The sequence below is a fragment of the Sceloporus undulatus genome, chromosome 5 (assembly GCF_019175285.1).
Source record: "Sceloporus undulatus isolate JIND9_A2432 ecotype Alabama chromosome 5, SceUnd_v1.1, whole genome shotgun sequence".
Classification (NCBI taxonomy): domain Eukaryota; kingdom Metazoa; phylum Chordata; class Lepidosauria; order Squamata; family Phrynosomatidae; genus Sceloporus; species Sceloporus undulatus.
Genome location: NC_056526.1, coordinates 87,583,221 through 87,609,745, shown reverse-complemented (window position 1 = coordinate 87,609,745; position 26,525 = coordinate 87,583,221). Strand labels below are relative to the sequence as shown.

The following is a 26,525-nucleotide window of genomic DNA, read 5'->3' as shown; positions in this document are numbered from 1 at the left end:
TGGACTTTTAAGCAGCTTCTGCTTGCTTGTTATACTTGTCAGTTAATAGATGTTTGTTCCTTGAGTATTAAATCCAGCTTTTTACTGCATCTATATTATGAATATACAAAATGGAAGAAAAAGCAGTGGGTTTTATTAATAGATTGTGGAGGCTACTCATTACTGTTGCATTTAATACCATAGCTCATACTATAATATATGTTACCATTAATTTTTCTTCCAGAACATTTCAAAGAAAATTCCTCCCTTAACCTTTAAGAGCCGGGCTTAAATGAGAAGCTATTAATTAGGAAAACACATTTATAGACCAAGTAGGCTAGACGTTTGTTTGAAAAAAAACCTACCTCAGCTATTCTGCATCAAATCAAGCTGAAAGATGTGTTATATTTCTCAGCTGAAATGTGATTTTGTTATGTTGTTCAGCTCTTATTCAGGCAAGTAACTACGTGTGAAATTTGTAGTTTGAATAAAAGTACAACTTACTAATGGCCTCTCAAAAACCTTGGTCCTATTTGTGGACAAAGAAGTTAAGGTTGTTGTACGTATTCTGCCACTGCAAAAGGACAACATTGGCAACACTATTGGCAACAGACTGGCCACCATTTTGCGTCCCTTACAATACTGCTGCTGCCAGTCATAATAATGCAGTTTGACACCACTTTAATTGTCATGGCTCCATCCTACGGAATCCCAGGGTTTTTAGGTTTATGAAGCACCAGCACTCTTTGGCAGAGAAAGCTAAAGATCTTGTAAAACTACAAATCTCTGGATTCAATGAGATGGGGTTACAGCACTTAAAGTGGTGTCAAACTGCATTATTTCTATGTGCAGGTGCACCTTAGGGTGGTTCAGTTAGTTTGAGTATGCTCCTCCCATTATAGATAAGGCTCTGCAAAGATGAGCTATTAGTGATGGTTCTGCACTAGCTTTGATGGTCATCACTTCTTTGAGTTCTTCAGAAACTGGCAAAGCAGATGTTGGCGACTATGTAAGATTTTGCATTTGTTTTGTCAAAGAAAGAAATAGCATTAGAAATTTGTGGTACTTCGGCTTTCTGCAAAAGGTAAAAAATGCCAAGTGAAAAGAAAATCCATAAGGATGAGCAGGTGGAAAGTGAATAGGTTTTGTTAAAGAAAGGCAAAATATGTTTTAAGGTGTCTAGCACTTTCTGTCAGTGGCAGTGACTTTCTCTCTCTTGCCTCCCCTTCTCCCTAGATATATACTGAAAGCTTGGAGAATGGGAGGATACAGTGATTGAGAAGAGAAATCCTAATTGTTTTTCGTTTGTTCCTTGCCTCAATAGCCCTTGAGGGCTGGGAGGTGATACAGAAATATGTTAAATAAATACTTTAAATAGATAAATCTGTCAGACTTTCACCATGTGTCCCGCCCTTGATTTGCACATCTGGATCCTTCCCTTCAATTCTAAACTGGGTAGCTGACAGTTTCTCTCCCGGAAGGGATAAGTAAACACCCATAAAAGTATAATGTGGGAAAGAAATACATGCGTCGTGTTTATATTCAGGATTTGCTTCTCGGCTGTATCCATATTAGGCATATTACATGCTATTGACATTGGCTGTCAGCACTCACTACAGGTAAACCACTACAGAGGAGAAATTAATTTTGAAAGCTGACAGTGCTGAGCCATAAAATGCAGGTTCCAGCATTTCCTGATGAACTGCCTTTTTTATAGAAAAGCAATGTACTCCTTGTTCAGACTATGAAATTGAACTGTCTGAGCTTTTAGTGTACGTTTTGCATATCAACTGGATTTTCTGGTGAATTTTCAATTTGTCATGCCATATCCTATTTGAAGGAGCTGGAGAAGAGTGCCATTAATTGGAACATCTTGGGAACATGATAGATCAATTCCATCTATTCAGCAGCAACATAAGTGCAGCCAAGAAAGGTACATAGGAAGGGCATTCTCCAGACAGGAAGCTATTTTCTAAATTATATATATTAATTATATATTAATTTAGTGATGCTGATCTGGCGGTCCTTCCCTCTCCAACACTTTTGCAGCTGGGGAGCTGGCATGCCACCTTTCTCTCTGTACAGAGAGCTTTTTCTCTTATGTTTCTGCCTTTCCTCATCCTCCCGGAGACACCCATCGTAATACCTATACCAATACACTGCCAACTACACTGGCAGATTATGCTGGTCAAAAGGATCTTGGTTGATCAGTGCTCAGGTGAAGACAACTGATCATTGGGATGCGCTGGTAAACTAGACGTTCCTATGTTATCTTCTTCCTCATTATTGCAACATCTTTTGACTTTCAAAAACAATGAGAGGAAGAGGCATTGATTTAAGGAGAGTCAGTAAGACAACCTGAATGCTTTTAACATTCTTACTGTATTTTTAAAAGAAGGATTGAAGAGTAAAGAAACAGGAAGAAAGGAAAGAGTGGACAAGAAAGAAGGAAGGAAGGAGTATAAATTCCACAATCAGTCCATTATTTCCATTAAAAATCTTCACATTAGGTTAGTTTAGCATGAGTATATAGATCACATTGTGATCGATGAGAGATTGTACATCAATCCACCCTGGCAACAGAGGTCACAGGGGGCACTGTCCTTAAATGAACAAAACCTAAGGCAGCCCATCCAAAAAGAGATTCCAAGTAAGCTGATTCTAAGGGAGAATATCTGAACTGGGCTCTGTTTTCCAGTTATTTATCTTCATTAGGAGATTTGACAGCCTCAAATGTGGGGTAAATTAAATCTGGGAAAATTAAAGGGACCCTTTGGAAATGACAGTTGCATCCTTTTGGGTGAAAAATGGGGTTATGTAAATGTAAATTTCCATAACCCATATAAATAAACATTTGGGTTTCTGAAAGTAAACCTGGAGAATATGGAATAAGATACCACACAGAACAATGGTAAAAGAGTCAGCATGCATATATTACATTTACCCAGAATATTCAATTTAAGTGGTGCCCACCTATCCAAATAGAGAGATATTTCAGCAGACAGGGTCAACAAATTGAGTTTAATCATTTCAGTACTATCCAGAGGAGCCAATATGCTCAAATATTTAATAGCGTCTAGATAGCAGCAGAACCACCAATTGGCAATCAACTCAGAGCGTGTATTAGTCCCAACAGGCATACTCTCAGATTTAGTTCAATTAATAGAATACCGAGTAAGGACTCTAAAGCTAATTAATTTTATCTGTACTGATAAGGGCAGTTCTGACATAGAAATAAACAATGAAAGGTCAGCATACAAACTTGCTTTATCTTAGTATTTCTGTATATAAACCCAAAGATTGCTGGATTCCCCCCCCCCCACCCCAAGTAGCACATGCTAATTGTTCCAAAACCTTGGACAAATATTACAGGAAAGAGATCAAAAGATCCATTCTGAATCCATTTCAGAAAATCTGATGGAAAATAAACACAAACTGCCATTTCATTTTGTCAAATGGTTTTTCAGCATCGGGTGAAATAATGGCAAAAGGATATTTCAAGAGACGAGGTGTGTGATTAATCTTAAACTGTCAGATTCCTGCCAGTGGTGAATAAGCCTTACCTGGACTAATTGAATTAATGTGATTATATTTTGAAGACTGTTCACCAACAGGTAGTATTTGGACAACAGTATTGTCCTATAGTTCGTATACCTAGTATGATCTTTGTCTGGTATGGGAAATACAGAAACAAAGGTTTCATGAACAGAAGTTCAAAAAGAACATCACTCAGAAACCTTTTGATATAAACAAAAAAGTCTGGCATCCAATATTTCAGTGCATGTTTTATACTCAGGAAAACAATATGGTCTCAGAGGTTTTCATTTCTCACAGATTCAATACCTGTTTTAATCTCTTCCATTCACAAGGGAGCTATAGATTCTTTACATTTCCTGTTCTTAGGAACTTTGCCTTCTGCTTACAATATTGAATAAAATGTTGAAATTCCAAATGTCTATCAATATTTATCAGTGTAGTACAAAGACTGTACTGTCAACCTTTAATCAGTGGAATAAAATTAGAGTTGTGTTGCTGCTTTCTGCTATCTCTATGCTAACACTTTGCCCTGTCTCTCTTTCATTTCCTAGTTCCATTGATGCAAACATACACATTCTGTTTTAGATGACAATAAATTGTTCAGGCCCTGCTTGTCATGATAAAATACTGTATTTTCCTATTCGTCCTCCTTTTGAGTTCTAAGTTTATTCTTGTGGGAAGCATATGATATAATTGCTCCTCTCACATTCACTTTACATGTATCCCATTCAATAGCTCCTTTGCTATTAGCATAATAATATTAGAATTCAGAGGCAATTTGCACTTTAAACTTTTCATTATTAAGAAGTGAATTATTCAATAGCTCAGAGGCCTTAGAAGATCAGGAAAGCTAATACTACAACCAGCCAGATCATACTTTGAAACAGAGACCTTACAAATATAAGAAGATGTCACATATTGAAGTGAAACAAAAGAAATGAGAAAATTGCCCAAGCAAAAGCAATTTCGGTGTAGAGATGGGGGGGAAATACAATCTGTCTGTTGGATGCAAAGCACTCCAGGTGCAAACCCCCACTAAGCAAATATTGCCAAGAAAACCATGCGATGTGATGTAGTGGTGATCAGGACTAAGACTCTTGGCGATCAGGGTTTGATTTCCCTGTTTGAGCATAAATAAACCACTGGGTTATCTTCGGCAAGTCACACTCTCTCAGCCTCAGAGGATAACAAATACCCTCTGAAGAAAACCTGCCAAGAAAATCCTGTGATAGGTTTGCCTTAGCATTGCCCTGAGTCAAAAATGACTTGGAGGCACACAACAACAAAAAGGTTCACCTTAGGATTGTCTTCTCTTGTCCATTTATTGGCTGCCTTTGATAGGAAGAGGGAAACTGGCATCATGATAAAGATGCATCACATAGCAGGAGTGTTTGGTAAGTAGTGAGAGAGAGAGAGAGACAAAATGGATCCCATTTCCAAGTCACATGTAACCTGGATTTGGAAGGAGAATGGAGCAAACAAAGTTTTGGGAACTGAGAAAAGTGGAAACAGGTGCCCACATTTGATTGGGAGGTTACCGTTTGCCAACTTACATACTTACAGTTGGAAGAAAAATGCAGGGAAAACAGTAATGTTTCAGTGAACACCTTTTTAATGGTTTTAAAATATATTTCAAGTATTTTTAAATTAAAATCTGTCTGCCAGATACCTTATTAATATGTCTTAATTTGATTTGGTTAAGACCAATAATAATTAAATGAGATACTGAAAACCAGCAAACAAATTCTTCCTTTTTTACCTATAGCAAAGCACATTTGTGACATACCATAACCTGTTCCACTAGGTGGCAGTGACTGGATATGGAAAAATCATTTGCAGCATGTTTGCCTTTTACATATCTGAATACTCACATTTTCCATTTAAAAAGGATGCGGAGAAACTGGAGCGTGTCCAAAGGAGGGCAACTAAAATGGTGAAGGGTCTGGAAACCATGTCCTATGAGGAACGACTTAGGGAGCTGGGGATGTTTAGCCTGGAGAAAAGAAGGTTAAGAGGTGATATGATAGCCCTGTTCAAATATTTGAAGGGATGTCATACTGAGGAGAGAGCAAGCTTGTTTTCTGCTGCTCCAGAGACTAGGACCTGGAGCAATGGATGCAAGCTCCAGGAAAAGAGATTCCACCTGAACATTAGGAGGAACTTCCTGACAGTGAGGGCTGTTCGACAGTGGAATGCACTTCCTCGGAGTGTAGTAGAGTCTCCTTCCTTGGAGGTCTTTAAGCAGAGGCTGGATGGCCATCTGTCGGGGATGCTTTGATTTGGATTTTCTGCATGGCAGGGGGTTGGACTGGATGGCCCTTGCGGTCTCTTCCAGCTCTATGATTCTATGATTCTCCCTATATTCAACCAAATAGCCTTATTGATAACTGTTGATAAGAAGGAAAGAGGCAAAAAGCTATTAATACTAGGTGTGTATACATTAGCGCTGAGGTTATGGAAATTGGTTTAGTAGTAAAAATCTGAATTCCCATTCACCACTATGAATGCATACCCTTCTCTGAGGTATCTGCAGGCTGATTCACACGTATCATTTGGTTACTATACACACATGGGAAAAGATGCATGAATACCACCATTGTAAATATTTTTGAGCTGAAGAGAGAATTCTAACTATGGTGCTAAACCTATAGTGAACCCCCATAGATAACTGAGCAGACCCCCTATCCATACTTTTTTCCCCTGTACAATAAGGGGTCCACCAAATTGTGGCCAAGTATACAGAACTGGAAATTTGGTTATAAAGATGTACTGTTGCTGGTTATCAAATACATTTTCCATCTGGCTATGCCTCTCATACACAGACAAACACACACTAGAACTCTTATCCTGTCCACCACCTCAACTATACCTTTACCAGGACTGGTTTAAGATACAGTCAGCCCTTTGTATCCACAGATTTTTTGTCTGCAGACTCAGCTATCCATGGCTTGAAATATATATATATTCATTCCCCAAAAACCAAACCTTGATTTTACCATTTAATATAAGACACACAATTTTACTATGACATTGTATTTAATGGAGCTTGAGCATCCATAGATTTTGGTATCCTAAGCAGTCCTGGAACCAAACCCTAATGGATACCAAGGGCCCATTTTATTTTACTCTCTGAAGCAGAACGCTTAACCACCCACCACCTCTCGCTCTGGCAATTGCATGTGTCTGTGTCAAGTAAAAGGCCTCAGGGTTTTACAAACATCTTTCTTCCCTCCTAGGTACTAAAGTAACTCAGGGCCTTTTTCACTTTATAGAATTGTGGTGCTATGAGTCAACTTTTACTGCCATTGCAAAATCCTGTAGAATCCTGGGGTTTGTCATTGTATGTATGTAAGAAGGGGCTTGTATCTTCCCCTTCTCATTCTGCTTTAGCCCATCTCTCCATATTAGCAAATGGCTCAATTTGAGTTGTATGAGATGTATAAATAGCCGTCGGATGTGTCACAGCTAAGACAAAATATCTTTTTGTTAGCTGGATTGACCTAGTTTTTTCTTGTGGCTTAATCTAAACTTTTCACATTTATTAACAACTATACTTGAATATTTAAACCTCTCTCATAGCCATTTCAAAATGTTGAATGTTGTCCAGCTGGGCAGTTGGTTATCGCAGTTGGGAATGTGCAAATAGTTTTTGATGTCATGGTCACTTTCCACTTGGGACTACTGTTCTTAATGTTTGTCGTAGGAGATGTTGTTTGTGTCTGTGTCAAGTAAAAGGCCTTAGGGTTTTACAAACATCTTTCCTCCCTCCTCAGCTTATCTAACAACAGTTCTCTTTCCTGAATCATGAAGTGTTTTAATTAAATAGCTTGGTTGAAAAAATGGATTCATACAGGAACAGACACCTTCTGCAACAATCTTACAGAAAAGGCTGCAACCACACTGCTTTGGGTTTTTCTGCGTAGACTTGGTATGAGGATAAAAAAACATGAGTATTAGAAACTTGGCTCTACATATTTTAGGTACCATCCTCCCTGCTGCCATTTTTTAAAGCAGAGGTTTTTAGATCATATAACCAAAAAAAAAAAAAAAAAGGTTTCTATGGCCCTTTGATATTAAAACTTGATATTGAGTCAGTATTTTAACCTGCATAATTTACTTTTGGGCTTCAGTTAGGCAAGAGCACTCATGAGATGTTATGTACTCTGCTTCCTTAGAAAATGATTGGGATTGGGAAAACATAGTGCCCAGTGATGGAAATTAGGTTATAATAGTGTAAACAATTTAATTTGAAATTAAAAAAAAACATGGTAATCTACTGGTGAACAGCTGGTTCAGTCATTTGCTCTTTTTTATGCTCTTTTGCCTTTAAATGATGCCTGTAATATGACCATGCTGACTCAACTTCTTTTGAATTTTCCTAGGTCCGTGTATTTACATTTTCTGTTGGTCAACATAATTATGACAAGGGACCCATACAATGGATGGCCTGTGCAAATAAAGGTACTGTGAATTTGAAGTACTTTTTAAAATCATGACATTACAGTCCCATGCCATCTGGATTTCTTCATTTGTTTTAGACCAGGTGAGAAACAAATCTGAAGAGGTTGGGAGAAAAAGAACAGCCTATACATTGATTACATGTGAGAACATTTCCATAGTTTCATTCTCCTATTTTTTCTCTGGTTCCCTGCATTCCACTTCTCTTCAGTATTGAAGAATTGAGGCTATATTCATATGTAGTCCTCATATGTATTCAGTGTAGTCCTCCACATGTAGTGATACATATAATCACATTTTTCTGGAAGGGCTACCAGTATTTTTAAGGGCTACCAATATTTTTAAGTGTTTGATCAGTTGATAAATTGATAATTTTGGGGAGATGAGGAGCAAGGCAAGAATGAAGAAATGGAATCAAATTCTGAGGCAATCTGTGCAAAATATGAAATTCTACACTGTAGAATTCTGAAAATATTAGAGAGTACACCAAGTAATGGAGAGAAATGTGGAGATTCATTAAAAAAAGAAAGAAAGAAAGAAAGAAAGAAAGAAAGAAAGAAAGAGTATTTCTATCCTGCCCTGTATCATCTCAGGTTCAAATAAAATCGATTAAATTAAATCAATAAATTAAAGTAAACAGTGCAACATTTAACAAATAGTTTAAATAATTTAAACACACAAACATGTATTAAGCATTTCAATAAATTGTTGAAACACTGGGAAAGTTATCAGAAATCAAATGATAACACACACTTAGGATTAGCTTACCTTCATGATACTAGTATTCATGCTCCAGGGCTGGCTCAAGATAAAAGACAAGATTGATCCCTTCTGAATGGGCTGTCATTTGAATTCTTCTTCAGAGTGTCTGAGGGGATAAGATCTTTCAGTGTGTCCAAGGCAACAGGTTAGATCAGAATGAGCAGAACAGGCCATCTCAGGGAACTAGGGGAGGAAATTGATGGTAGGTGGAAATTTCCTCCATTTTACTAGTAGTAAGACCAACACTTTAATGGACAGTGGTCTGGTACCTTGACACAGTAAAGCAGATTTCATGCTAACTATGGTACATGTGATTCTGAACTCTGTCAAGGCCTTTAGAATTCTTCTTATCTGAATCTATATATGCTCTCAAATTATTTTAATTTGTATTTTGTCCTTACTACCTGGAGGACAACAGTGCTGCAAAAATTCCAAATCATTCCTCCCACTTGTATAGCTTTATGTATTTCACTGGTGCTAACATGTAGAGGACAACGTTGTAGGAAAGTTGCTAATTCTGTTTTCTCTGTTATTTTTCAGGTTACTATTATGAAATTCCTTCCATTGGTGCCATAAGAATAAACACACAGGTACTTAAGCAACAATGTATAAAACAGCAGTCAGATTCCAAAGTCATACCCATTGAATGAAAGTTCCTTGTAGGTATTTAGATGACAGGATTGTCTGGGATGAATTGCATGGATGTGCCTTTGCAGCAAAGATGTTTACATATCTTTGTTAGACAGAGGAATTATTCAAGCAATGTAAAGATATCTTTGTCAGATTAGACCCAACAAGCTCAGCATGCTGGCTCCCAATAGTGTCCCGCCAGGCTCTTGAGAAGATCAGATACTACAGTTGCTATAGCAGTTGTACACTTCTGTTTTCTGCCCATCTTCATTAGTACAGTGTTTTCAACCTATGAGCCAGGACCCCAAGGAGGGAGCATTGCTCAAGAGGAGCATGAGACTTGGAAGTCCTGATCCCCCATCCTCCTCCTCTTCCCAAACGTTTTCTATCCTGGAGGCAACAAGGGTGCTTGGAGCCTCTGACCAAGGGAGGAGAGTTATATCTTTATAAAATACTTAAATACGAATATGCATGAATGTGTGAATGAAAACACACAAACTAAACAAACAAAATGCTTTTATTCATATACTATGTAGAACCGGGGGGGACGACAACATTCACATGTATATTTAAAGGAGGTAAAAAGTTTGAGAACTTTACAAGGTTCATCTTCCATTTCTTAGTACTCTAATACTTTCCAGAAATCCATCAGTCACTGGCTGTTGTTATCCAATATTAATTAAGATTTCATATTGAGCATGAATTGTACAAATACATACTTCTTTTGTCTGTTCTGAAATGTCCTTTAAAGAAGTGGTATGGAAGACACATGACTGTGAATGCAACATATGTTGCTCCTATAACGTACAAAACTTCACCATCCTTGGTGATATAGCCAGAACAGGGTGTGGATAGTGATCACATTGTCAGAAACTATGCATTCCTCAGCCAGAATTATTTGATATCCTACTTAAGAATATAAAATATGCCTATATTTTCCCCACAAAACATAAAACTCTTACATCTCAGGGGAAATCAAGTCTCCAGACCATTGATTTTCACATTTTGAATGCACCCCCCCCCCCCCGGCGCAGACTACAAGACAAGAAACATTAAATTTTAGGCTTTGTTTCAGATCAAGTCAGACACCCTTTCCTTCTAGCAGCACAAGATTACACTGCACTGACCTCAAATGACTATGCTTAACCATAAACGTCTGATGGGAAAGGGAACAAGTGTGTGTTTCTGGCCATTGTAGCTTTTTTTCATTCCCATCTCTTTTCTTGCTGGCTGGTTAAGTTTAGATGGGATATCTTCAAATGCTGATGTTGGGTCAGTGCCCCACTCTAGGCACAGAGGGACAAGGCTGAAGCTCACAAAAATGCTTTGTTCATTGGGGGAGGAAGTCTACTGGGGGGTTGTAGGACTAAGGGGCAGAGTAAATTTAGGGAAATCATGATATGAAAATGTTTGAAATGCCGTCTCCTATAACTAGTGTGAGCATGCTACAGCTCTATCAGCTTTTGGCCTAATTTGAAAAGCCATCTGGAAATTGCTCACATTTAATATGATTTGTGGATTCCTCACTGTCTCAGTAGGTTACAGTATAAGTTAAAAGAAAATTTGAAAAGTGGATACCCCTGACAAGAATTGTACCTCCTTCTCTGACCTCAGATCCCTGCCTGCCTGCCGAGGAGGAATAAAAGAGAAGAGCTGGTGGACAATGAGAGAGACTTAGGGAGGAAAGCACAGCCTCCCAAAAGAAATTTTATTTTAGTGTTTAAAAATCAGCAGCACACTATTTCTTAATGACTGACCGGCTAACAACATATTTGTTTTCTCTGACAGGAATACTTGGATGTTTTGGGGAGACCCATGGTTTTGGCTGGGAAAAAAGCCAAACAAGTCCAGTGGACCAATGTTTACTTGGATGCTCTGGTATGATGCACACTGGCGTGTGTTAAAGTATATTTTCAAAATGAAGTTGGTGTTTTTATATCAAGTTCTTGAAAATGTAGCAGTGGGGGAAAAATAGCGATCACATCCGTGTGACTTTTGCAAAACACTAGGAGAGCTTTTTTTTATGACTGTTAATGTATCCACATACGAACATCGTGATATGGAAGTTGTATCAAGCTTGTATAAGCTGTATCAAGCTTCAGCTCTGGTTCTCTCTGTAGTAGCTAATCCTAACACATATGAAACAAAAGAGGAAGCATGTTGACTGCTTTCAGCAAAGCCAAAAACATGAAATAAGAGTGGGACAAGTATCCATGAGCAGCTACAGCAGAGTACATTTCCATCCCTGTGCCATTTTGTACATGATGACTTCTTGATATTGGGCTAGGGGATTCTGGATCAGAGGAGGGAATGTTTCCAGTCACCACATAGTCCTTTTTTTCTAGAATGTGAGCACAATGTTGATCATGAGAAGTATTCTCTTCAAGATCATTTTTATCTGCTTTGGCTTCATATATGAAAACTCTTTATTTGCTAAGCAGTTTGACTAAACTTTATAGACACTGTGATTTTACACACAAAGTCAGTAACCCTGCTTTCATCTGATCCCTGAACAGGATTTGGGCCAAGAAGTTTTTGTTTAGCTGCCCTGAAGAGAGCAGATCACAGCATTTTCTCAGCTGCTTAGCTCACCACCACCAACACACACACACCCTATAGAGATCTGTGCAGGAAACTACAAGCTACAGATATGCAACATTGTTATTGGAAGTATTTCTACTTGGAGATAACCTTGATAGGCACATTTCAAAACCTCACTGTCATACATGTACAGCAAGATATATACTTGTGCCCATATAACCATTTGGAGTTCCACCTTTTCCTGTTAGGATTACAATATACTGTAATATTTATTTTTTTCAAAGAAACTGTAATCAGTCCTTTATGTCCTTGTCAAAGTGGCTGAGTCTTTTCTGTCATTGCTCCCAAGTTCGTTGACCACCCTTTCTTGGTTGCTGATGAGGTACTTACTGGAAATGTCACAGGGAAAGTTCATATCTTCCTACACATCCTGTTCTTAAAAGTCAGCACTAAAACAAGAATATGCAGGGAGAGGAGGAAGGCTGTGGATTAGGCAATTAAATAAAAACAAAAGTAAATAATTATGTAACCATTGTACTGCTTAATTTTTTAAAAATTAAAAAAGAATTTGGACTTATTTCATATTTATTTTACAAAGGAATTACATGCCTATGTTAGAGCACAGAGGGGATATATTAAAATTTGATTAATATTAAAATCATCCATTCTTGCGAATGTGCTAGAGATACAGTACTTGCCATTAAAATACTTTACTTTTCTTCCTTAAGCACTGCTTCACTGAAGAGGATCTAAGGTTTTAAAATCAAACCCAGTATGCTGTCAACTCACCTGTTCCCATCCCCACATATACATTACAATTCTACCTGAAGCACATTTTCTTCTTTAACCTAGGTGTGCTTCAAGAGTGCCGAGCAAATGGAGCCCTGGTGGCGCAGTGGGTAAATGCCTGTACTGCAGCCATTCACTCAAAACCACAAGGTTGCGAGTTCAAGACCAGCAAAAGGGCCCAAGCTCGACTCAGGCTTGCATCCTTCTGAGGTCGCTAAAATGAGTACCCAGACTGTTGGGGGCAAATTAGCTTACTTGCTAATTAGCTTACTTGCTGTTCACCGCTATGATCTTTGGAATAGCGGTATATAAATAAAACAAATATAAAAATATATATTAGTTCAATGGCACCAGATGTGAGTCTGAGTCTCAGTACCTGTTAAAGAATCACACCCACACAAGCCAGGAACTCATCACATCCCAGGGCATCCCATAGTAGTGGCCTAAGGAACTCAATTGCTTCTATCTGAAGCAGAAAAAAAGTCCATTCCTGAAGTCTAGACAGTGGGTGCAGTTTAGCTGGACCATTTAGCTTCACTGTTGAGACTGTAACTGTTTTATGTCTGTTGGGATAAGCTTTTAGACAGTTGTAGTAGGAGGAACATCTCCTTTAAAAGTGAATAGAAGCCACTGCCAAAAAGAGTTGGGGCTCAGATGTTTCCCCGATAAAACTTCAAGGTCCACTTATTGTTTCTGGAGGCAAGCACAGAGTTAATGGATACTAGATCACAAACCATGCATGCTATTTGGAATATGAATGTGGCAGTAAACTCCTTTTACTTCAAGAAACGTAGGTTTTACTTTGAGGATGTTGTTGTTTTTGATAGTTTGGGTTGTTTTTTAATGTGTTCCCAGTTAATAAAAGATAAGGAGTTCTCTGTACATGTGCATATTCATCAATACTTCAAAGTCACTGGATCAGTTTTCATAGCCGAAATTCATAGTATGTGCCTGTTGAGTTTATGGAGCTTATCCCATTTTTAAATAAGCCGACTTACCCTGCCGCATTGAAGTCTATTTCAGGATGCAGTCAGGTATTATTGCAGGGAAAATGCTGCCGATGCCACTGCCCGACTGCATCCTGCCTAAATTCAAGCTAGATTCCGCCCTTAGCTGGCCGATTTGCAAAGTCACGAAGCTCCTGACTTTGCAAATCAGCCATCTGAGCACAGCTTGTAGCCAGGTTTTAGGTGGGATGTACTCAGGTGGCAGCATCAGCAGCATTTTCCCCGCAATAATACCCTACTGCATCCTGTATTAGACTTCAACGCGGCAGGGGTAAGTCAGTTTATTTTAAAATGTGATAGGCTCCTATGTCTTTCGTTGAGGGGGTTTAGACCTCAAAAGCATGGTGTCAATTTTTTAAAAACAAAACAAAACAGTTTAATCAACAAATACCTTTTTCTACATGCAGTTTGTTCAGAATGTTCCACATTTAGCTCCTATTTTAGAAAACTGTTTTGACATGTATAATTACATTTCAATTAATGTTTTCTCCTTACATATGCATACACAGAGAGTAAGTTCTGTAATGAAGTACAGACTATTCTCTTTATTTTTATTTTGTAGGAACTTGGCTTAGTCATTTCTGGAACCCTGCCTGTCTTCAATCTGACAGTTGACCAAAATGACAGACAGGTAAGTCAACAAGCTAATACTGGGGAAAAATAAAATCACTTTATTTACAAGCCAAGAAAATTGAATAATTTGAATTCAAGCTAGGTTAGTACTGCTCTCTTTAACAGGACCCAAATGTTCTCTGACACAATACTGAGAGACCTAAAACAGCATGCAAGTTAGGTTAATAAAAACACTTGTAAAGATTTTGTTGTCTCTCTCTCTCTCTCTCTCTCTCACACACACACACACACACATGATGCCATGTTCTAGAAGAGTTTATTCCTGATGTTTCACCAGCAGCTGTGGCTGGCATCTTCAGAGAATGCTGGGATGGAAGAGAGTGGGGTATATATACTGTTGGTTGAGAGGAGGTGATTTGCATGTTCATCTGTGCATTGTTCTGGTGATGAATGGCAAGGCCTCAGGGTGTCCATTTACTTAATGATCCATTGTCTGCTGGGAATACCCCTCATCCTGGGTGGTTTCCATTTATATTTGCTGGGTCCTGATTTAGCTGTTTTTCAGGACTGGTAGCCAAACTTTGTTTACTTTAAGAGTCTTTTCTTTCCTGTGGAAATTTTCCAGGTGTTTATGGATTTCAGTGGCTTCCCTGTGTATTCTGACCTGATAGTTGTTGGCATGGTCCAGAATTTCAGTGTTTTCAAACAGCATTTTATGTCCAGGATGTTTTATAACATGTTCTGCTACTGTTGACTTTTCTGGCTTTTTTCCCCTCTGAATATGCCAGCCACAGCTGCTGGCAAAACATCAGGAATAAACTCTTCTAGAATATGGCCTCATAGCCCCCCCCAAAAAAAACCAACAACAAAAAAAAAACTATGGATGCCAGTCATGAAAACCTTCGACTTCACATGTTGTTTAATACTTAATTAATTATTATATATTATATTATTATATTAAACACTTTGTTAGACTTGACAGATGCATCATTTAAAAAAAAATCCAAAGAAGTAAAATGCAAATGAGAAATTCTCTGTTAATGTATGTGTTCATACCTTTTTTACACTCTAATATTTAGTTTCTCTCTCTCTCTCTCTCTCTCTCTGTGTGTGTGTGTGTGTGTGTGTGTGAGTGAGTGAGTGATATAAGACTTCCAACATTTCTAAACAATATCAAATACTGTGCATAAAAAAATATCCATGCACATTCTTGAAAAATTGCTGAAACTATCATGAGTTTATAGGTGAATTTATGTATAAATAATATATGGATATATGGTCTGTCATTCCTAAATTTAACACTATTGGTAAGAGGTCAGGTTTACCTATTACATTTCCACTGAAACAATTCTCCAGTCTTCTGAAAACCAATATCCATTTCTAATTCTTCCCTAGAACCAACTCATACTTGGAGTAATGGGGGTTGATGTGTCACTGGAAGAAATAAAAAAACTGACTCCACGGTTTACAGTAAGTCTCTATCCTCATATACCTTTGCCATATTGCCTACTTTTAACTTTTGATAAACTTGAAATCTGTTCAAGTGTTTCTTCTAGTCTATCTACTGTCTAGTCAAAAGATTGCCTGCCTTTCACACTCTGTCATTTCCCCTATTCCCCCCCCCCACCCCCGGTGTCCTGTGGATACTTCCAGGAGATTTCTAATTTCCTATAAGCAAATATCAAGTGTTTTCCATGAATTGTCTAATCTGCTGTAGCTGACGTGTCAGCTGTGGCTGAGTTCTACTTCTTTGAAAGCAGGAGATGTTAGTACGCAAACTGACCTATCATTCCCTGTACTGCAGATTAGATATATAAACAACTTTTGTTGTGATTCGGATTAACCTATCCACAAAGTGTGTCAAAGTATAATTGATCGGTGTAATTATTTACACTACCTGAACCCTGAATTAATGTCTAGGTTCATTTACTAGGTTTACTCAGTCATATTCTCGATAATTAAATTTACAATGCAAAAAACAGAATTTAAAATATTTTCCCTTTCACAGAAGCTCAGTGTTCTCTCTTTTCCAACAGAAACTACCATTTCTCTTTGAATTAGCACATATTAAAGCTACTGTTATTGGAGAAAAGGTATTCCGTATCTTTTGACATTGTGTAGTGAAAAACACAATCCAGTTACATTTCTTTTGTTCTTACAGCTATGTCCAAATGGTTATTATTTCGCAATTGACCCCAATGGTTATGTATTGCTTCATCCAAATCTTCAACCAAAGGTATGTAGCATCTTCTGATTTTTAAATCACTGCAGTTGCATTGAATAAAAATTGAACCAAGCCAGGAGCCTTGCTTATGTACATTTATTTATTTATTTATTTATTTATTTTCATTTGTATTCCGCCTTTCTCCGAGGAGGGACCCAAGGTGGCTTACAGATAAAAATGTGGCTCACAGATACAAAGCAGTAGTTTTCAGATTGTGTTCCTAATAACTATATACCTAGTTCATATATCATAACATATAAATTGTTATATGATTTGCTAACTATGAAGTAACATGATCTATTAATCAATACATAAATTCATCCACTAGGATATGGATCTAAGATAAGAGAGTAGGATGCATTTTCATGTGATGCATTTTCAGTTACATAGGGGATGAGGAGTTCTCTCTAGACATTTCTGGGTCCTGCAACATAATTCTGTGCTCAACATCTGGTGGAACATTCCATAGAATCCCACTGGAGGACCTAGAAATGCCTAGAGAAGCATTCTTTCAGATTAAAAAAAATAGCATTCATAATTATATGTGAATTTTGTTATAAGTGAATAGTCATAACACATATCCTTTCTCTTATATGAGGTCTCAATGCAGAATATGCAGCATTTTAGTAGCTGCAAGTTCCTGGGAGGTGTAATGGGAAGATTAGTAATGGCAGTAGTTATTCCCAGGAAGGCAGCTTGCTTACCAATTAAATCTTTGTCTGTTGTTCACATCCGTAAGTTACTGCTGGATATTAACAAATTTTCATAGGACACTGATTAAGCCAACAGATGTGGCAATAATTATTTGTTATCTGATTTTGCAAACTATTATAAACCCCAAACCTACTACAGTGCTAGTGTCTCAGTAGCCAAACCTGTGTGGAATCAGTACTGTAAAAGAAAAAAAAGAGAGTGTTAGATGGATTAAATCAATCGATACTAAATAATACTAATTTAATACATATACATATAGTGGACCCTTCCCATCTATGAGAGTTCAGTCCCACGTCCATGTGCACAGCCTGCCATTGAATAATATGGGGCATGGCACTGCATAGACAATCAAGTATACAAATCACCAGCCTGCTAATATGAAGAGTGTACATACGTGTGTGTTTTATGAGCCTGCAAGTCACCTGTCAACCTATGGCAACCCCATGAATTTCACAGGGCTTTTTAAGGGAAGGAATAATCAGAGGTGGTTTGACCAGTTGCTTCCTCTGAAATATAGCCTACAGAACCTGGTGTTTATGGTGGTCTTCAATTCAAGTAGTAACCAGAGGATGACCCTGCTTAGCTTCCAAGATCAGATGGGATTTGTTATCTTTAGGATATTTAGACCAAAATGCATGCATCACATGCACACTCACACATACACAGACATATAGATATGGATATGTGTGTGTAAAGATTGGGCAAATCACTTTAAATCATCTATTGAGATAAAAAAAGAAAAGACAGTCATATATTTCCTTAGCTTATTGACATTTTGTGTTGGTCAAAACTGATTCAGGCCCATTACTGAAGCAGCATTTTAAAATAGTACTGAATAGAGTTTGTGAAATATAATACAAGAGTATGTGCTGTTTTGGTGAATACCTTCAGGGCAACAAGTTTTCCTGGTAAGACAATTTCACCCAACTTGGATGTACTGTATAAAGGAAGATGTTCCTTGTTTCCATAGAATGCCCCAAGAGTGATGGTTTGTTGTTATTGTGTGCCTTCATGTAATTTCTGATTAATGGTGATCTAAGGCAAATCTATCATGAGATTTTCTTGGCAAGATTAGTGTGTTTGTCTTTTCATTTTCCTAAGGCTGAGAGAGTCTGATTTGCCCATGGCCACCTAATGAGTTTCCATGACTGAGCAAGGATTCAAACTCTGGTTTCCAGAGTCATTGTCCAATGCTCCAACCACCATCCATATACCATTGCTCTAAAAGACCTTGATTTCAAGTCCTCAGTTTTCATAGCTAGACACTATGTACTCATTCCATATACACATAAACAAAACATAAGAATGTGTTAGGTTCACATTACTATCTGAATGACCCTACATTTTCCATTTCACAACTCCCAAGACCAGAAAGAGGACAGTGTGTATCTTGCCTCATAAATCCATACATTGCCAAGGCTTGCAATGTGTTTGGGAGGTGTGGAAATGAAAATGCACACAAAACAACGTGTATATTTCCATAGTGTATACCCATAAAAATGTATGCATCCATAAGGATATAATTCTTCACTAAGATTCTTCTTCAAGGCATCAGTAAGTAATTTTCTTCCCTATGTGAGAAAATCTTGGAAAGTTATCATAGGGTTTTTGTTGCTTATTCACAATTCCACACTAATTTTGTGCAAAATTCACATAATGCTGAATATTATTTCCTGCACTGGAAACAACATTCTGTTGATATTTCTACACAGATATATTTCCTGCACAGAAAATGCTGTTTCCTGTGAATGATGTGAAATTTTCACTGAGTGTTCACAATTGCAACATTTTTTTTCTGCAAAGGAAATCATTTTCTGTAGAGAAATATAATTTCTTCCACATAAAATATTGTCTTTATACAAAACCACCACATGTGATTTTTGCTCAGAATATGTTCTGAATACTGAAGATTCTTGCCAGTCCTAGATTCACTATTCAAAAACCATGTTTTCTGACCATTTTTTGAGCATTTGTGAAAATATTCTTTCCATCCCTACTCATCAGTTTAGACTGTATAAAAATGATTTACTATGAGAGGCATAGTAATATTCTCTTCTGATGGCATGTTTTCTAATGAGTACTACTTTTCTCATGCTTGGTATGTCCAGCCAGATAATCTTTCCTTATGCCAATATCAAAATTGATTATGAATTTGGTACTATGAAACAGTACTGTGACTTCTTGTTTAAGCATGAAAGGGAATATGCTACACTCTACCCACCGTGTTCATAAACTTTAATCAAAGTGTTTCTATTTACATTTTTATCACCTTGTCTTTTTATTATGGTCTTTTGGCCAACAGATAAGATTTTTTTCTCCCCGTTCTACTCTGCTTAGCAGGGATGTAGCGAAGAGGGGGTTTCTTAGGGTACGGACCCCCCCTTCCATTAGAAAAATGAATGGTGCGTACTGCTGCGCTGCCGTGCCTAAGCCCCATTATAATGGTGGCATTTAGTCTGGACACCCCCCTTCCTAAAATCCTGGCTATGTCCCTGTGCTCAGTGTTACTTGCACATTTATTCTCAGATGTAAGAACAAATAATTTTAGCAGTTTATCTTTACTTTTTGAGAATACAAAGGTCTCTGTGCATTTTGAGCCCTATATGTCTTTGGGAACGTCACTAGGGAAAATTTATTTCCCCAACATACATACAGTTATATATGTGCAGAAAATATATCTTGGGACACAAAACATGTGCTTTTGGTGAAATACACTGACTTCTATAATTTTTTTTTTTTTTTGCACAGAAAATATATGCATGGAACTGCACATTTTTTTGTATTCAGTAGTCCATGTGTTTATGCAAATGGCAGTTTGTACAAACAGACGGATTGCTACACAGAAAAGCCACAACTGGGGACAGCCCAGTTTTAAAACAGATATAAAAAACGGTGGATCCATGTAAACCAAAGGACTTGGCCCTTGATATATTTTACATTCAGCTGTTTGTCACAACTGCTGTGAGACCCAGTTAAAGTCAACCGAGCATCATGTAGTGAATTATGTAATGATAGCATTTTGCCACACATTGGCCATGCTTGGCAATACGTTGAGACTGTTATAAGAATTCCAGTCTGGCAAATAATTGTTATTCAACAAGCAACCATGCTGTCTTCCTGTTTCCTGTTCTGCAGTTGGTGCCAATACTCTTCTACTTAATACTCTGAAGGGCAAGTAGCTCTTTGGGACTAGAAGAGAAGAAAAGAAACAGACCTTAGATGCACATTGAGTTCAGTTCTGTCCTGGATTGTGGCTTTTAATATGAGAGGAGAGCTGTGCTAACACAGCACAGTTCTCTTGATACTTAAGAACCAGTTTCACATTTCTGAGCTTCAATATATTCCTATAAGACTAAATCCAACTGCTAGTCTCATCTAGAGTAAATTCACAGAATCAGTGGGAACATGGGAAATCAACACTTATGTAAGTCCCCTTCATGCAGTATGTCTGCCATAGCTGGAATTCAGAACTGGATTTTGGCTTGAATCTGTTTCAGGGAAACAGGTAAGGATAAAAAAGCAAGCCTTGAATAGGATTTATGGATTGGAAGAATACTTTAAAAACACAAGGGTATGGTGCAGGAAAGCCTTTATGCTATCACTTTGGGTACTGTGAGATTCCTTTCAAAATATTAATTGCTTTGGGACATGTAGCCTATTGGATTGCATTTTACTTTAGTGATTTCTGAGCCTTTGTTGTAGATGATTTTTCTAAAGGGTGTTCCCAACTAAAGGGGTGTCTTTTTAAAAAATCCCAAAGTCCTTTAAAATAAACTACCTCAATGATATTATCTTTTTTGTGTGTGTTTCTCACAGAACAATTAAACTGGGTATTAAATATGGTTCTGAGTGTTTGTCACTGTTGGAATGCTTGCTGCTCAGACTGATGTAAGAACGGCTTCTAAAGCTAAGGTACATCCCCAGAAAATTATCCATCATGCTCCATTTCCTCTTGCAGGCTACCATTTTAATTGTAGTCAGTCACTCAGGTATCATCTAATATACTAATTCCCAATGTCTTTATCTTCTCTAGCAGAAATCATATTATAGATATAAACAAGCAAACAAAAATAGCTACTTGTTTTCATTTGGAAAGGTGAGGGTGTTCAAGACTGCCTTCTTCTCAGCACCTTCTGCATTCTTTCCTTTCTGAAAAACTTCTTGTTCAAAACTGGTACAAGATGAAATTTATAGCCCCTTACATGTAGCAGTCATTCCCAGATAACCCAGCGTCAGTTTTCTTCATGACTCCCTGAAATTCCCATAGGTGTCTTGAGAAATTACCCCACTGTGCTTTACCCAGCAGCCCATACACAGACATTTATATTGGTTCCTTGTGAGATTACTTGAATGATTAAACTGAATTTGTCAGCAATACTTGCTGAAGTACCTCTGGCTATGAAATGCCCAACACAAAAAGCATGGACAAGCCCTGTGCACAAAATTAAACTTAGCTCTTTTTAAGATTAGGATATCACAGTGTCAAAAAAATGTCAAAATGTCATAATGCATCAAATGTTCATAAGTACTTGATTTGGTGTTTTTAAAAAACTCTTGGAATGCTTGCTGCTCAGACTGATGTAAGAACAGTTGGCATAGTAGGGGGCCCTTGGTATCCACTAGGATTTGGTTCCAATACAAAAAAAGGTGGATGCTCGGGTTCTGTTAAATACAATGGTGTAGTAAAGCAATGCCCCTTATATAAAATGGCAAAATCAAGGTTTGTTTTTTGGAATTTATATATGTTTTTGGAGGGCTGACTGTATTGTAAACTGACCTTCTGCTACGCCCAAAGTTGTTTTCTTGTTTCAAATGCAAAATGAGATAGTGCACATGTGGGATTAATATTAGTGGAGCCATGGGGGTTGATATGCACATAGATTTATTTTAAAAACTAACTTCTTCTTTTTGATAAAGCCTTTCTTGAGTTATGTGAAACACAGTTTTAAAACAAGCACATGATGCAATATGGTGTTCCTAAATGAAAGAAATGGTGGTGATATGTGCCATTCGTCCAATGTTAGCTGCAGCTCTAGTGTTGTGTGTGGTATTAAACTAAATGAAACTTTTAGTAAGCAATAGAGTAATTCATATGTATGCCACTATCAGCACTTATGTACATAGCAGTGAGCCATTATCAGCACTTATGTACATGGCAATTTGGAACAGGCCCCTTACAAAGCAGACAGGTTTCTTTTATGATAATCAGCATCTTGCCATGAGAGTAGGAGAAGGGAAACTCTTCACCCACCACCTAATTGTGCATGCAAGTCTGTGTATCAAGTCAGTGATAAGTATATGACTCTCTCTTTACCTGGATTTAGTAATCCAACCTAGAATGACTCAATAGTGGTTTTAAAATGTTCATTCTACACCAGGCATATTAACCATGCAGTCCTCCAGATATTGCTGAACTGCAACGTGCAGATTTCACCATTGGCTCTGCTGGATAAGGCTGCTGGGAGATGCTGACCAACAATATCTGGAGCATCACATAGTTACCAGCCCTAATTAATTCTAATTAAATGACTAGACTATTTCTGTTCCATCATGCAGCCAATAATTCCATGAGGGTAGGCAGACAGCTGGTCCATAAAAGATTGATCAAATTTACTGTAATGAGTAAATTTATGTACAAAGTGTATGACTGAACCAGAACTTAAATAGTTACTTTTTGGATTACATACATGGCTAATTGCTAGGAGATTCTGGGAGTTATAGTCCAAAGAAACTTTGATTAGAAGCCTTATGCTTTTGACAAAAAAAATAACAGGAGCATAGTACATTGGCAGGTAGCTGTCCTAATGATGTGAAAATATGAATCAATGCTGTTTTATCACTTTAGCACATTGGTCTGGGCATACCCAAAATTAGAAAAAGGAGACCCTGTGTCCAGGTAACTATGGCTGGAGGTGACTGTTAGTGTGTTCAGAGATGTATAGAGCTGAAGCTGAAATTATAGAGCTTCTGTTTAGCTTTGCGGGGGCTAACTAGGCTGTTTATTAAACAGCTTCTAAAGCATGAAGCTTGCAAAATTAGTGTTGGAAGCTTGTGGAAGATGCTTTAAGTAATGGTGTGTTGCTATTAACAGAGAATTAAGTTTGTGCCATAGTCACAATTCCCAGTGTTTTGAATGCAAGGCAGGAGATTACCCATTCTAGATTTATGTCATTGTCAATATGAAGCCCCAGAAGAGCTCCACTTGCCAAGTTTACACCACCAGTTGACAGTTTTCTACAATTTTAAGTCCTTATTGTTTTACGTGCTCAAGCCAGAAAATAGTGCATGATGTGTAATTGAAGCAGTGTGTCTAATGAGCACTGTTGTTTGTTGTTGTGTGTCCTCAAGTAGTTTCTGGATTAAGGTGACCCTAAGGTGAACCTATCATGGGCTTTCCTTGGCAAAATTTGTTCAGAGAAGGTTTGTCATTGCTTTCTCCTGAGGGTGAGAGCATGTGACTTGCCCAAGGCCACCCAGTAGGTCCCATATCAAGCTGGGAATCAAACCCTCATCTCCAGAGTCATAGTCCAACACTCAAACCACTATGTCACACTGGGTCTGAGTAGCAGTACAACACAAAAGTACTGTAATGGGCAACACAAACACTTATTTTAATATAAAGTTGTCCATCAAGAGCCACAAATGCTTGCTTCCACATTCAGCAAATAAGACATATATCAACCTTTAAAGAAAAATAAGTGTACAGATCCCTTACTCACCCCCAAAGAATACCCAATTGAGTTTTAAAATTTCATTTTTATGTTACTGCACCAGTTTTGGCACTCCTTCTGTCCTTCATCTTTCCCTCATCAACTAAAACAATATTCCCTTTGTGGTTGTATAGCTTTGTGTTTAGCTTGCTTGGTTGCTTTTATTCTAGTGGCCCACTTCCATTATTAGCTGTGCTGTTGTGTGGCATTGTACCATGACTTCTTTGGTCATGTTTCATGACTGCAGCTGTAGGGTACTTAGAAGTTGAAATCATTTTACACTGCTGTATAAAGGCAGCTCAACAAAATGGGAGAGGAACAGTTAATGAAGCCTAAAGCTTGGAAAAAGTCAACAACATACCTTTGTTTAAGATGTATGACTTTATTTTTAAATTCTTTTAGCTTCATGTGATATCAACATTGTCAGAGTTATGCACTTGCTGTATTCCTGGTCATCATTAAGACATACAAACCAAAGTAAAAAGTATAGGCCAGATACACGAATATGCAAGTAAAAATATGGGAGATTAAACCTGCACATCAAATTTTGACAAATGGCAGATACAATCAAGGCAAAACCATTGGAAAGGAGGCATTGTCTCTCATATGTGAACCCCAAGAAGCAATTCACCAGCAAGTTCTCTTGTACAAGCCACATTAACATGAATAAGACATGAGCAGGGTAATTCCCTATCACGGTAGTTCATTGTTATTTCATCTTTATGCCCTTTAATTAATAATTATCCATATTTGTAACATTTCTATAGACCACGATCCAAAGGGGAACTTCTGATGACAGAACTGCTTCTGTCACAAGAAGCAGAGGATGAAAATTCACCCTTCAATAATAACCATCTAAAGGGACAAAAATGATGGGCTTGTGCAGGAAGATTTCCTAGTGGATTGTTGCCTAAGCAATCCATTTATGTGTGTTTTTCTAGAAATACACCACAAGGTTAAATTCTTCAGAGTTTATGTTATGTTATTTCTCATTTATGTGCTTTTTCATTTATTGTCTAAGCTTTGGGACTCCTTCACTGTGACTTAACCATATTTTTTTTAAAAAAACCTTTACAACTATTTATTGGGTTGAATTCAGATTTAGTCATACAAAGGAGAACCAGGGCAGTCAATGAGGAATCTTTACATATGCCCAACATAAACCTCATTGATAGATCTACTGTAAGTATAACTAAGTCTGAATCTGACCCACTGATATTATTTTATGGCCTTTTTATGATTTTGTTTTTGCTTTATTTACTGGAATGGGACACGGACTGCAATGCTTCTTATGCCACAGCAATGCCTTCATGCATGCTGCCTGGGTATGATCCTTCTAAAGCCATTCCACTGCATGTAAGCACTTAATTATTTACATTTTATTTGATTTCATTTCTAGAGTTAGACGTTGATTGATAAAGTATTGTCTTTTGTTTAAAAAGTTTGCTATTCCGTTTATCATTGTTTGGCCTAAAGTTGATTTATTCCATGATCCAGGTAAATAAGATTATTTATTTATTTGTCCAAATGAGTAAGAAAAGAGCACATTCAAATGCTTGCTATGGTAGCCCATTTGCTTTTATAATTTAAATTACTCATTCTGTTTTCTTCATTGTTACTTGAATATTTTTATTATTCAAAGGAAAATTTCCTTTCCCATTCATTCACACTATTTGTGCATTTATATATAAAAAGGCAAATATTTAAAGACAACAAAAAAAATTAAGGAGCTATCCAGTACTTTCTAAACCTGGTCCAAAAATAATACAATTTTCTACCTTATCTTATATCAGCCTCTAGCTGATTCTGTGTTGAGATTATACTAGTAGGAGGATCACTTTCTCATACATTGATTCTATTGTTACTTCATCTATGCATGGCTTTAACACCTTTTAGATCTTTAAATATGAAATCAATATTCTATGAGTGTCAGGGCAGCTAATCCTCTGTCGGAAAGCACATGCCCCTTTCTCTTGCTTTCCACAATTTAAGTCTGGACAACTGAAGATAGAAACTCTACATTCATAGGCTTATACTCAGTCTGCAACGTATATGTGAAAGCATATATGCATACGAATATATAAGAGGACTATGTGCCTAGGCTTCCACAGATCCATACGGCTTGGATCTTAAGGAGATGGAAGGAGCTCAAGCAGACCCATTGCTTGTTCATGCACTGCTTGCAACATACAAGCAAAACACCCAAAAAGGGCTTCACTTCATCATAGGATTAAACCAGACTCATGAGGTAAAATTACATCCTTTCGTGCTTTAGTACTGAAATAAATAACCTTACACATTCACCTCCACAAGGGGCAATGTCTACTTGACCTCTTTAAGCTCCTTGAAACACAGTTGTAGAGGGAATGAATTGACATTACTTTCACTTGTACTCCTACCTTCCTGCTGTCTTTGGTTATTAGAAAGGAATCACTTAGGTCTGGAGGGCTGAAGCAATTCATAGTTTTATCAGCCAGAGGGAGGTGTAACAGGAGTGTCGGCAATAAAAAGTTCATTTCAAACCATCCCTGTAGCAGGCAGGCTTCTATAATCTATTTTGATTGGATGTAGAGGTGGAAAAGTCATTGAAAGGAAGTTCTT

At 37.6% G+C, this 26,525-nt stretch overlaps 1 protein-coding gene across 1 annotated transcript in view; it reads left to right on the top strand.

The window, feature by feature from the left end:
• CACNA2D1 (calcium voltage-gated channel auxiliary subunit alpha2delta 1) overlaps positions 1-26,525 on the top strand; it is a 577,268-nt gene that overhangs the window by 439,977 nt on the left and 110,766 nt on the right. Inside the window, 6 exon segments of the mRNA XM_042466637.1 lie at positions 7,899-7,977; positions 9,277-9,326; positions 11,155-11,244; positions 14,266-14,334; positions 15,672-15,746; positions 16,438-16,512. Of these exon segments, the coding sequence (XP_042322571.1) occupies positions 7,899-7,977; positions 9,277-9,326; positions 11,155-11,244; positions 14,266-14,334; positions 15,672-15,746; positions 16,438-16,512 (438 nt within the window).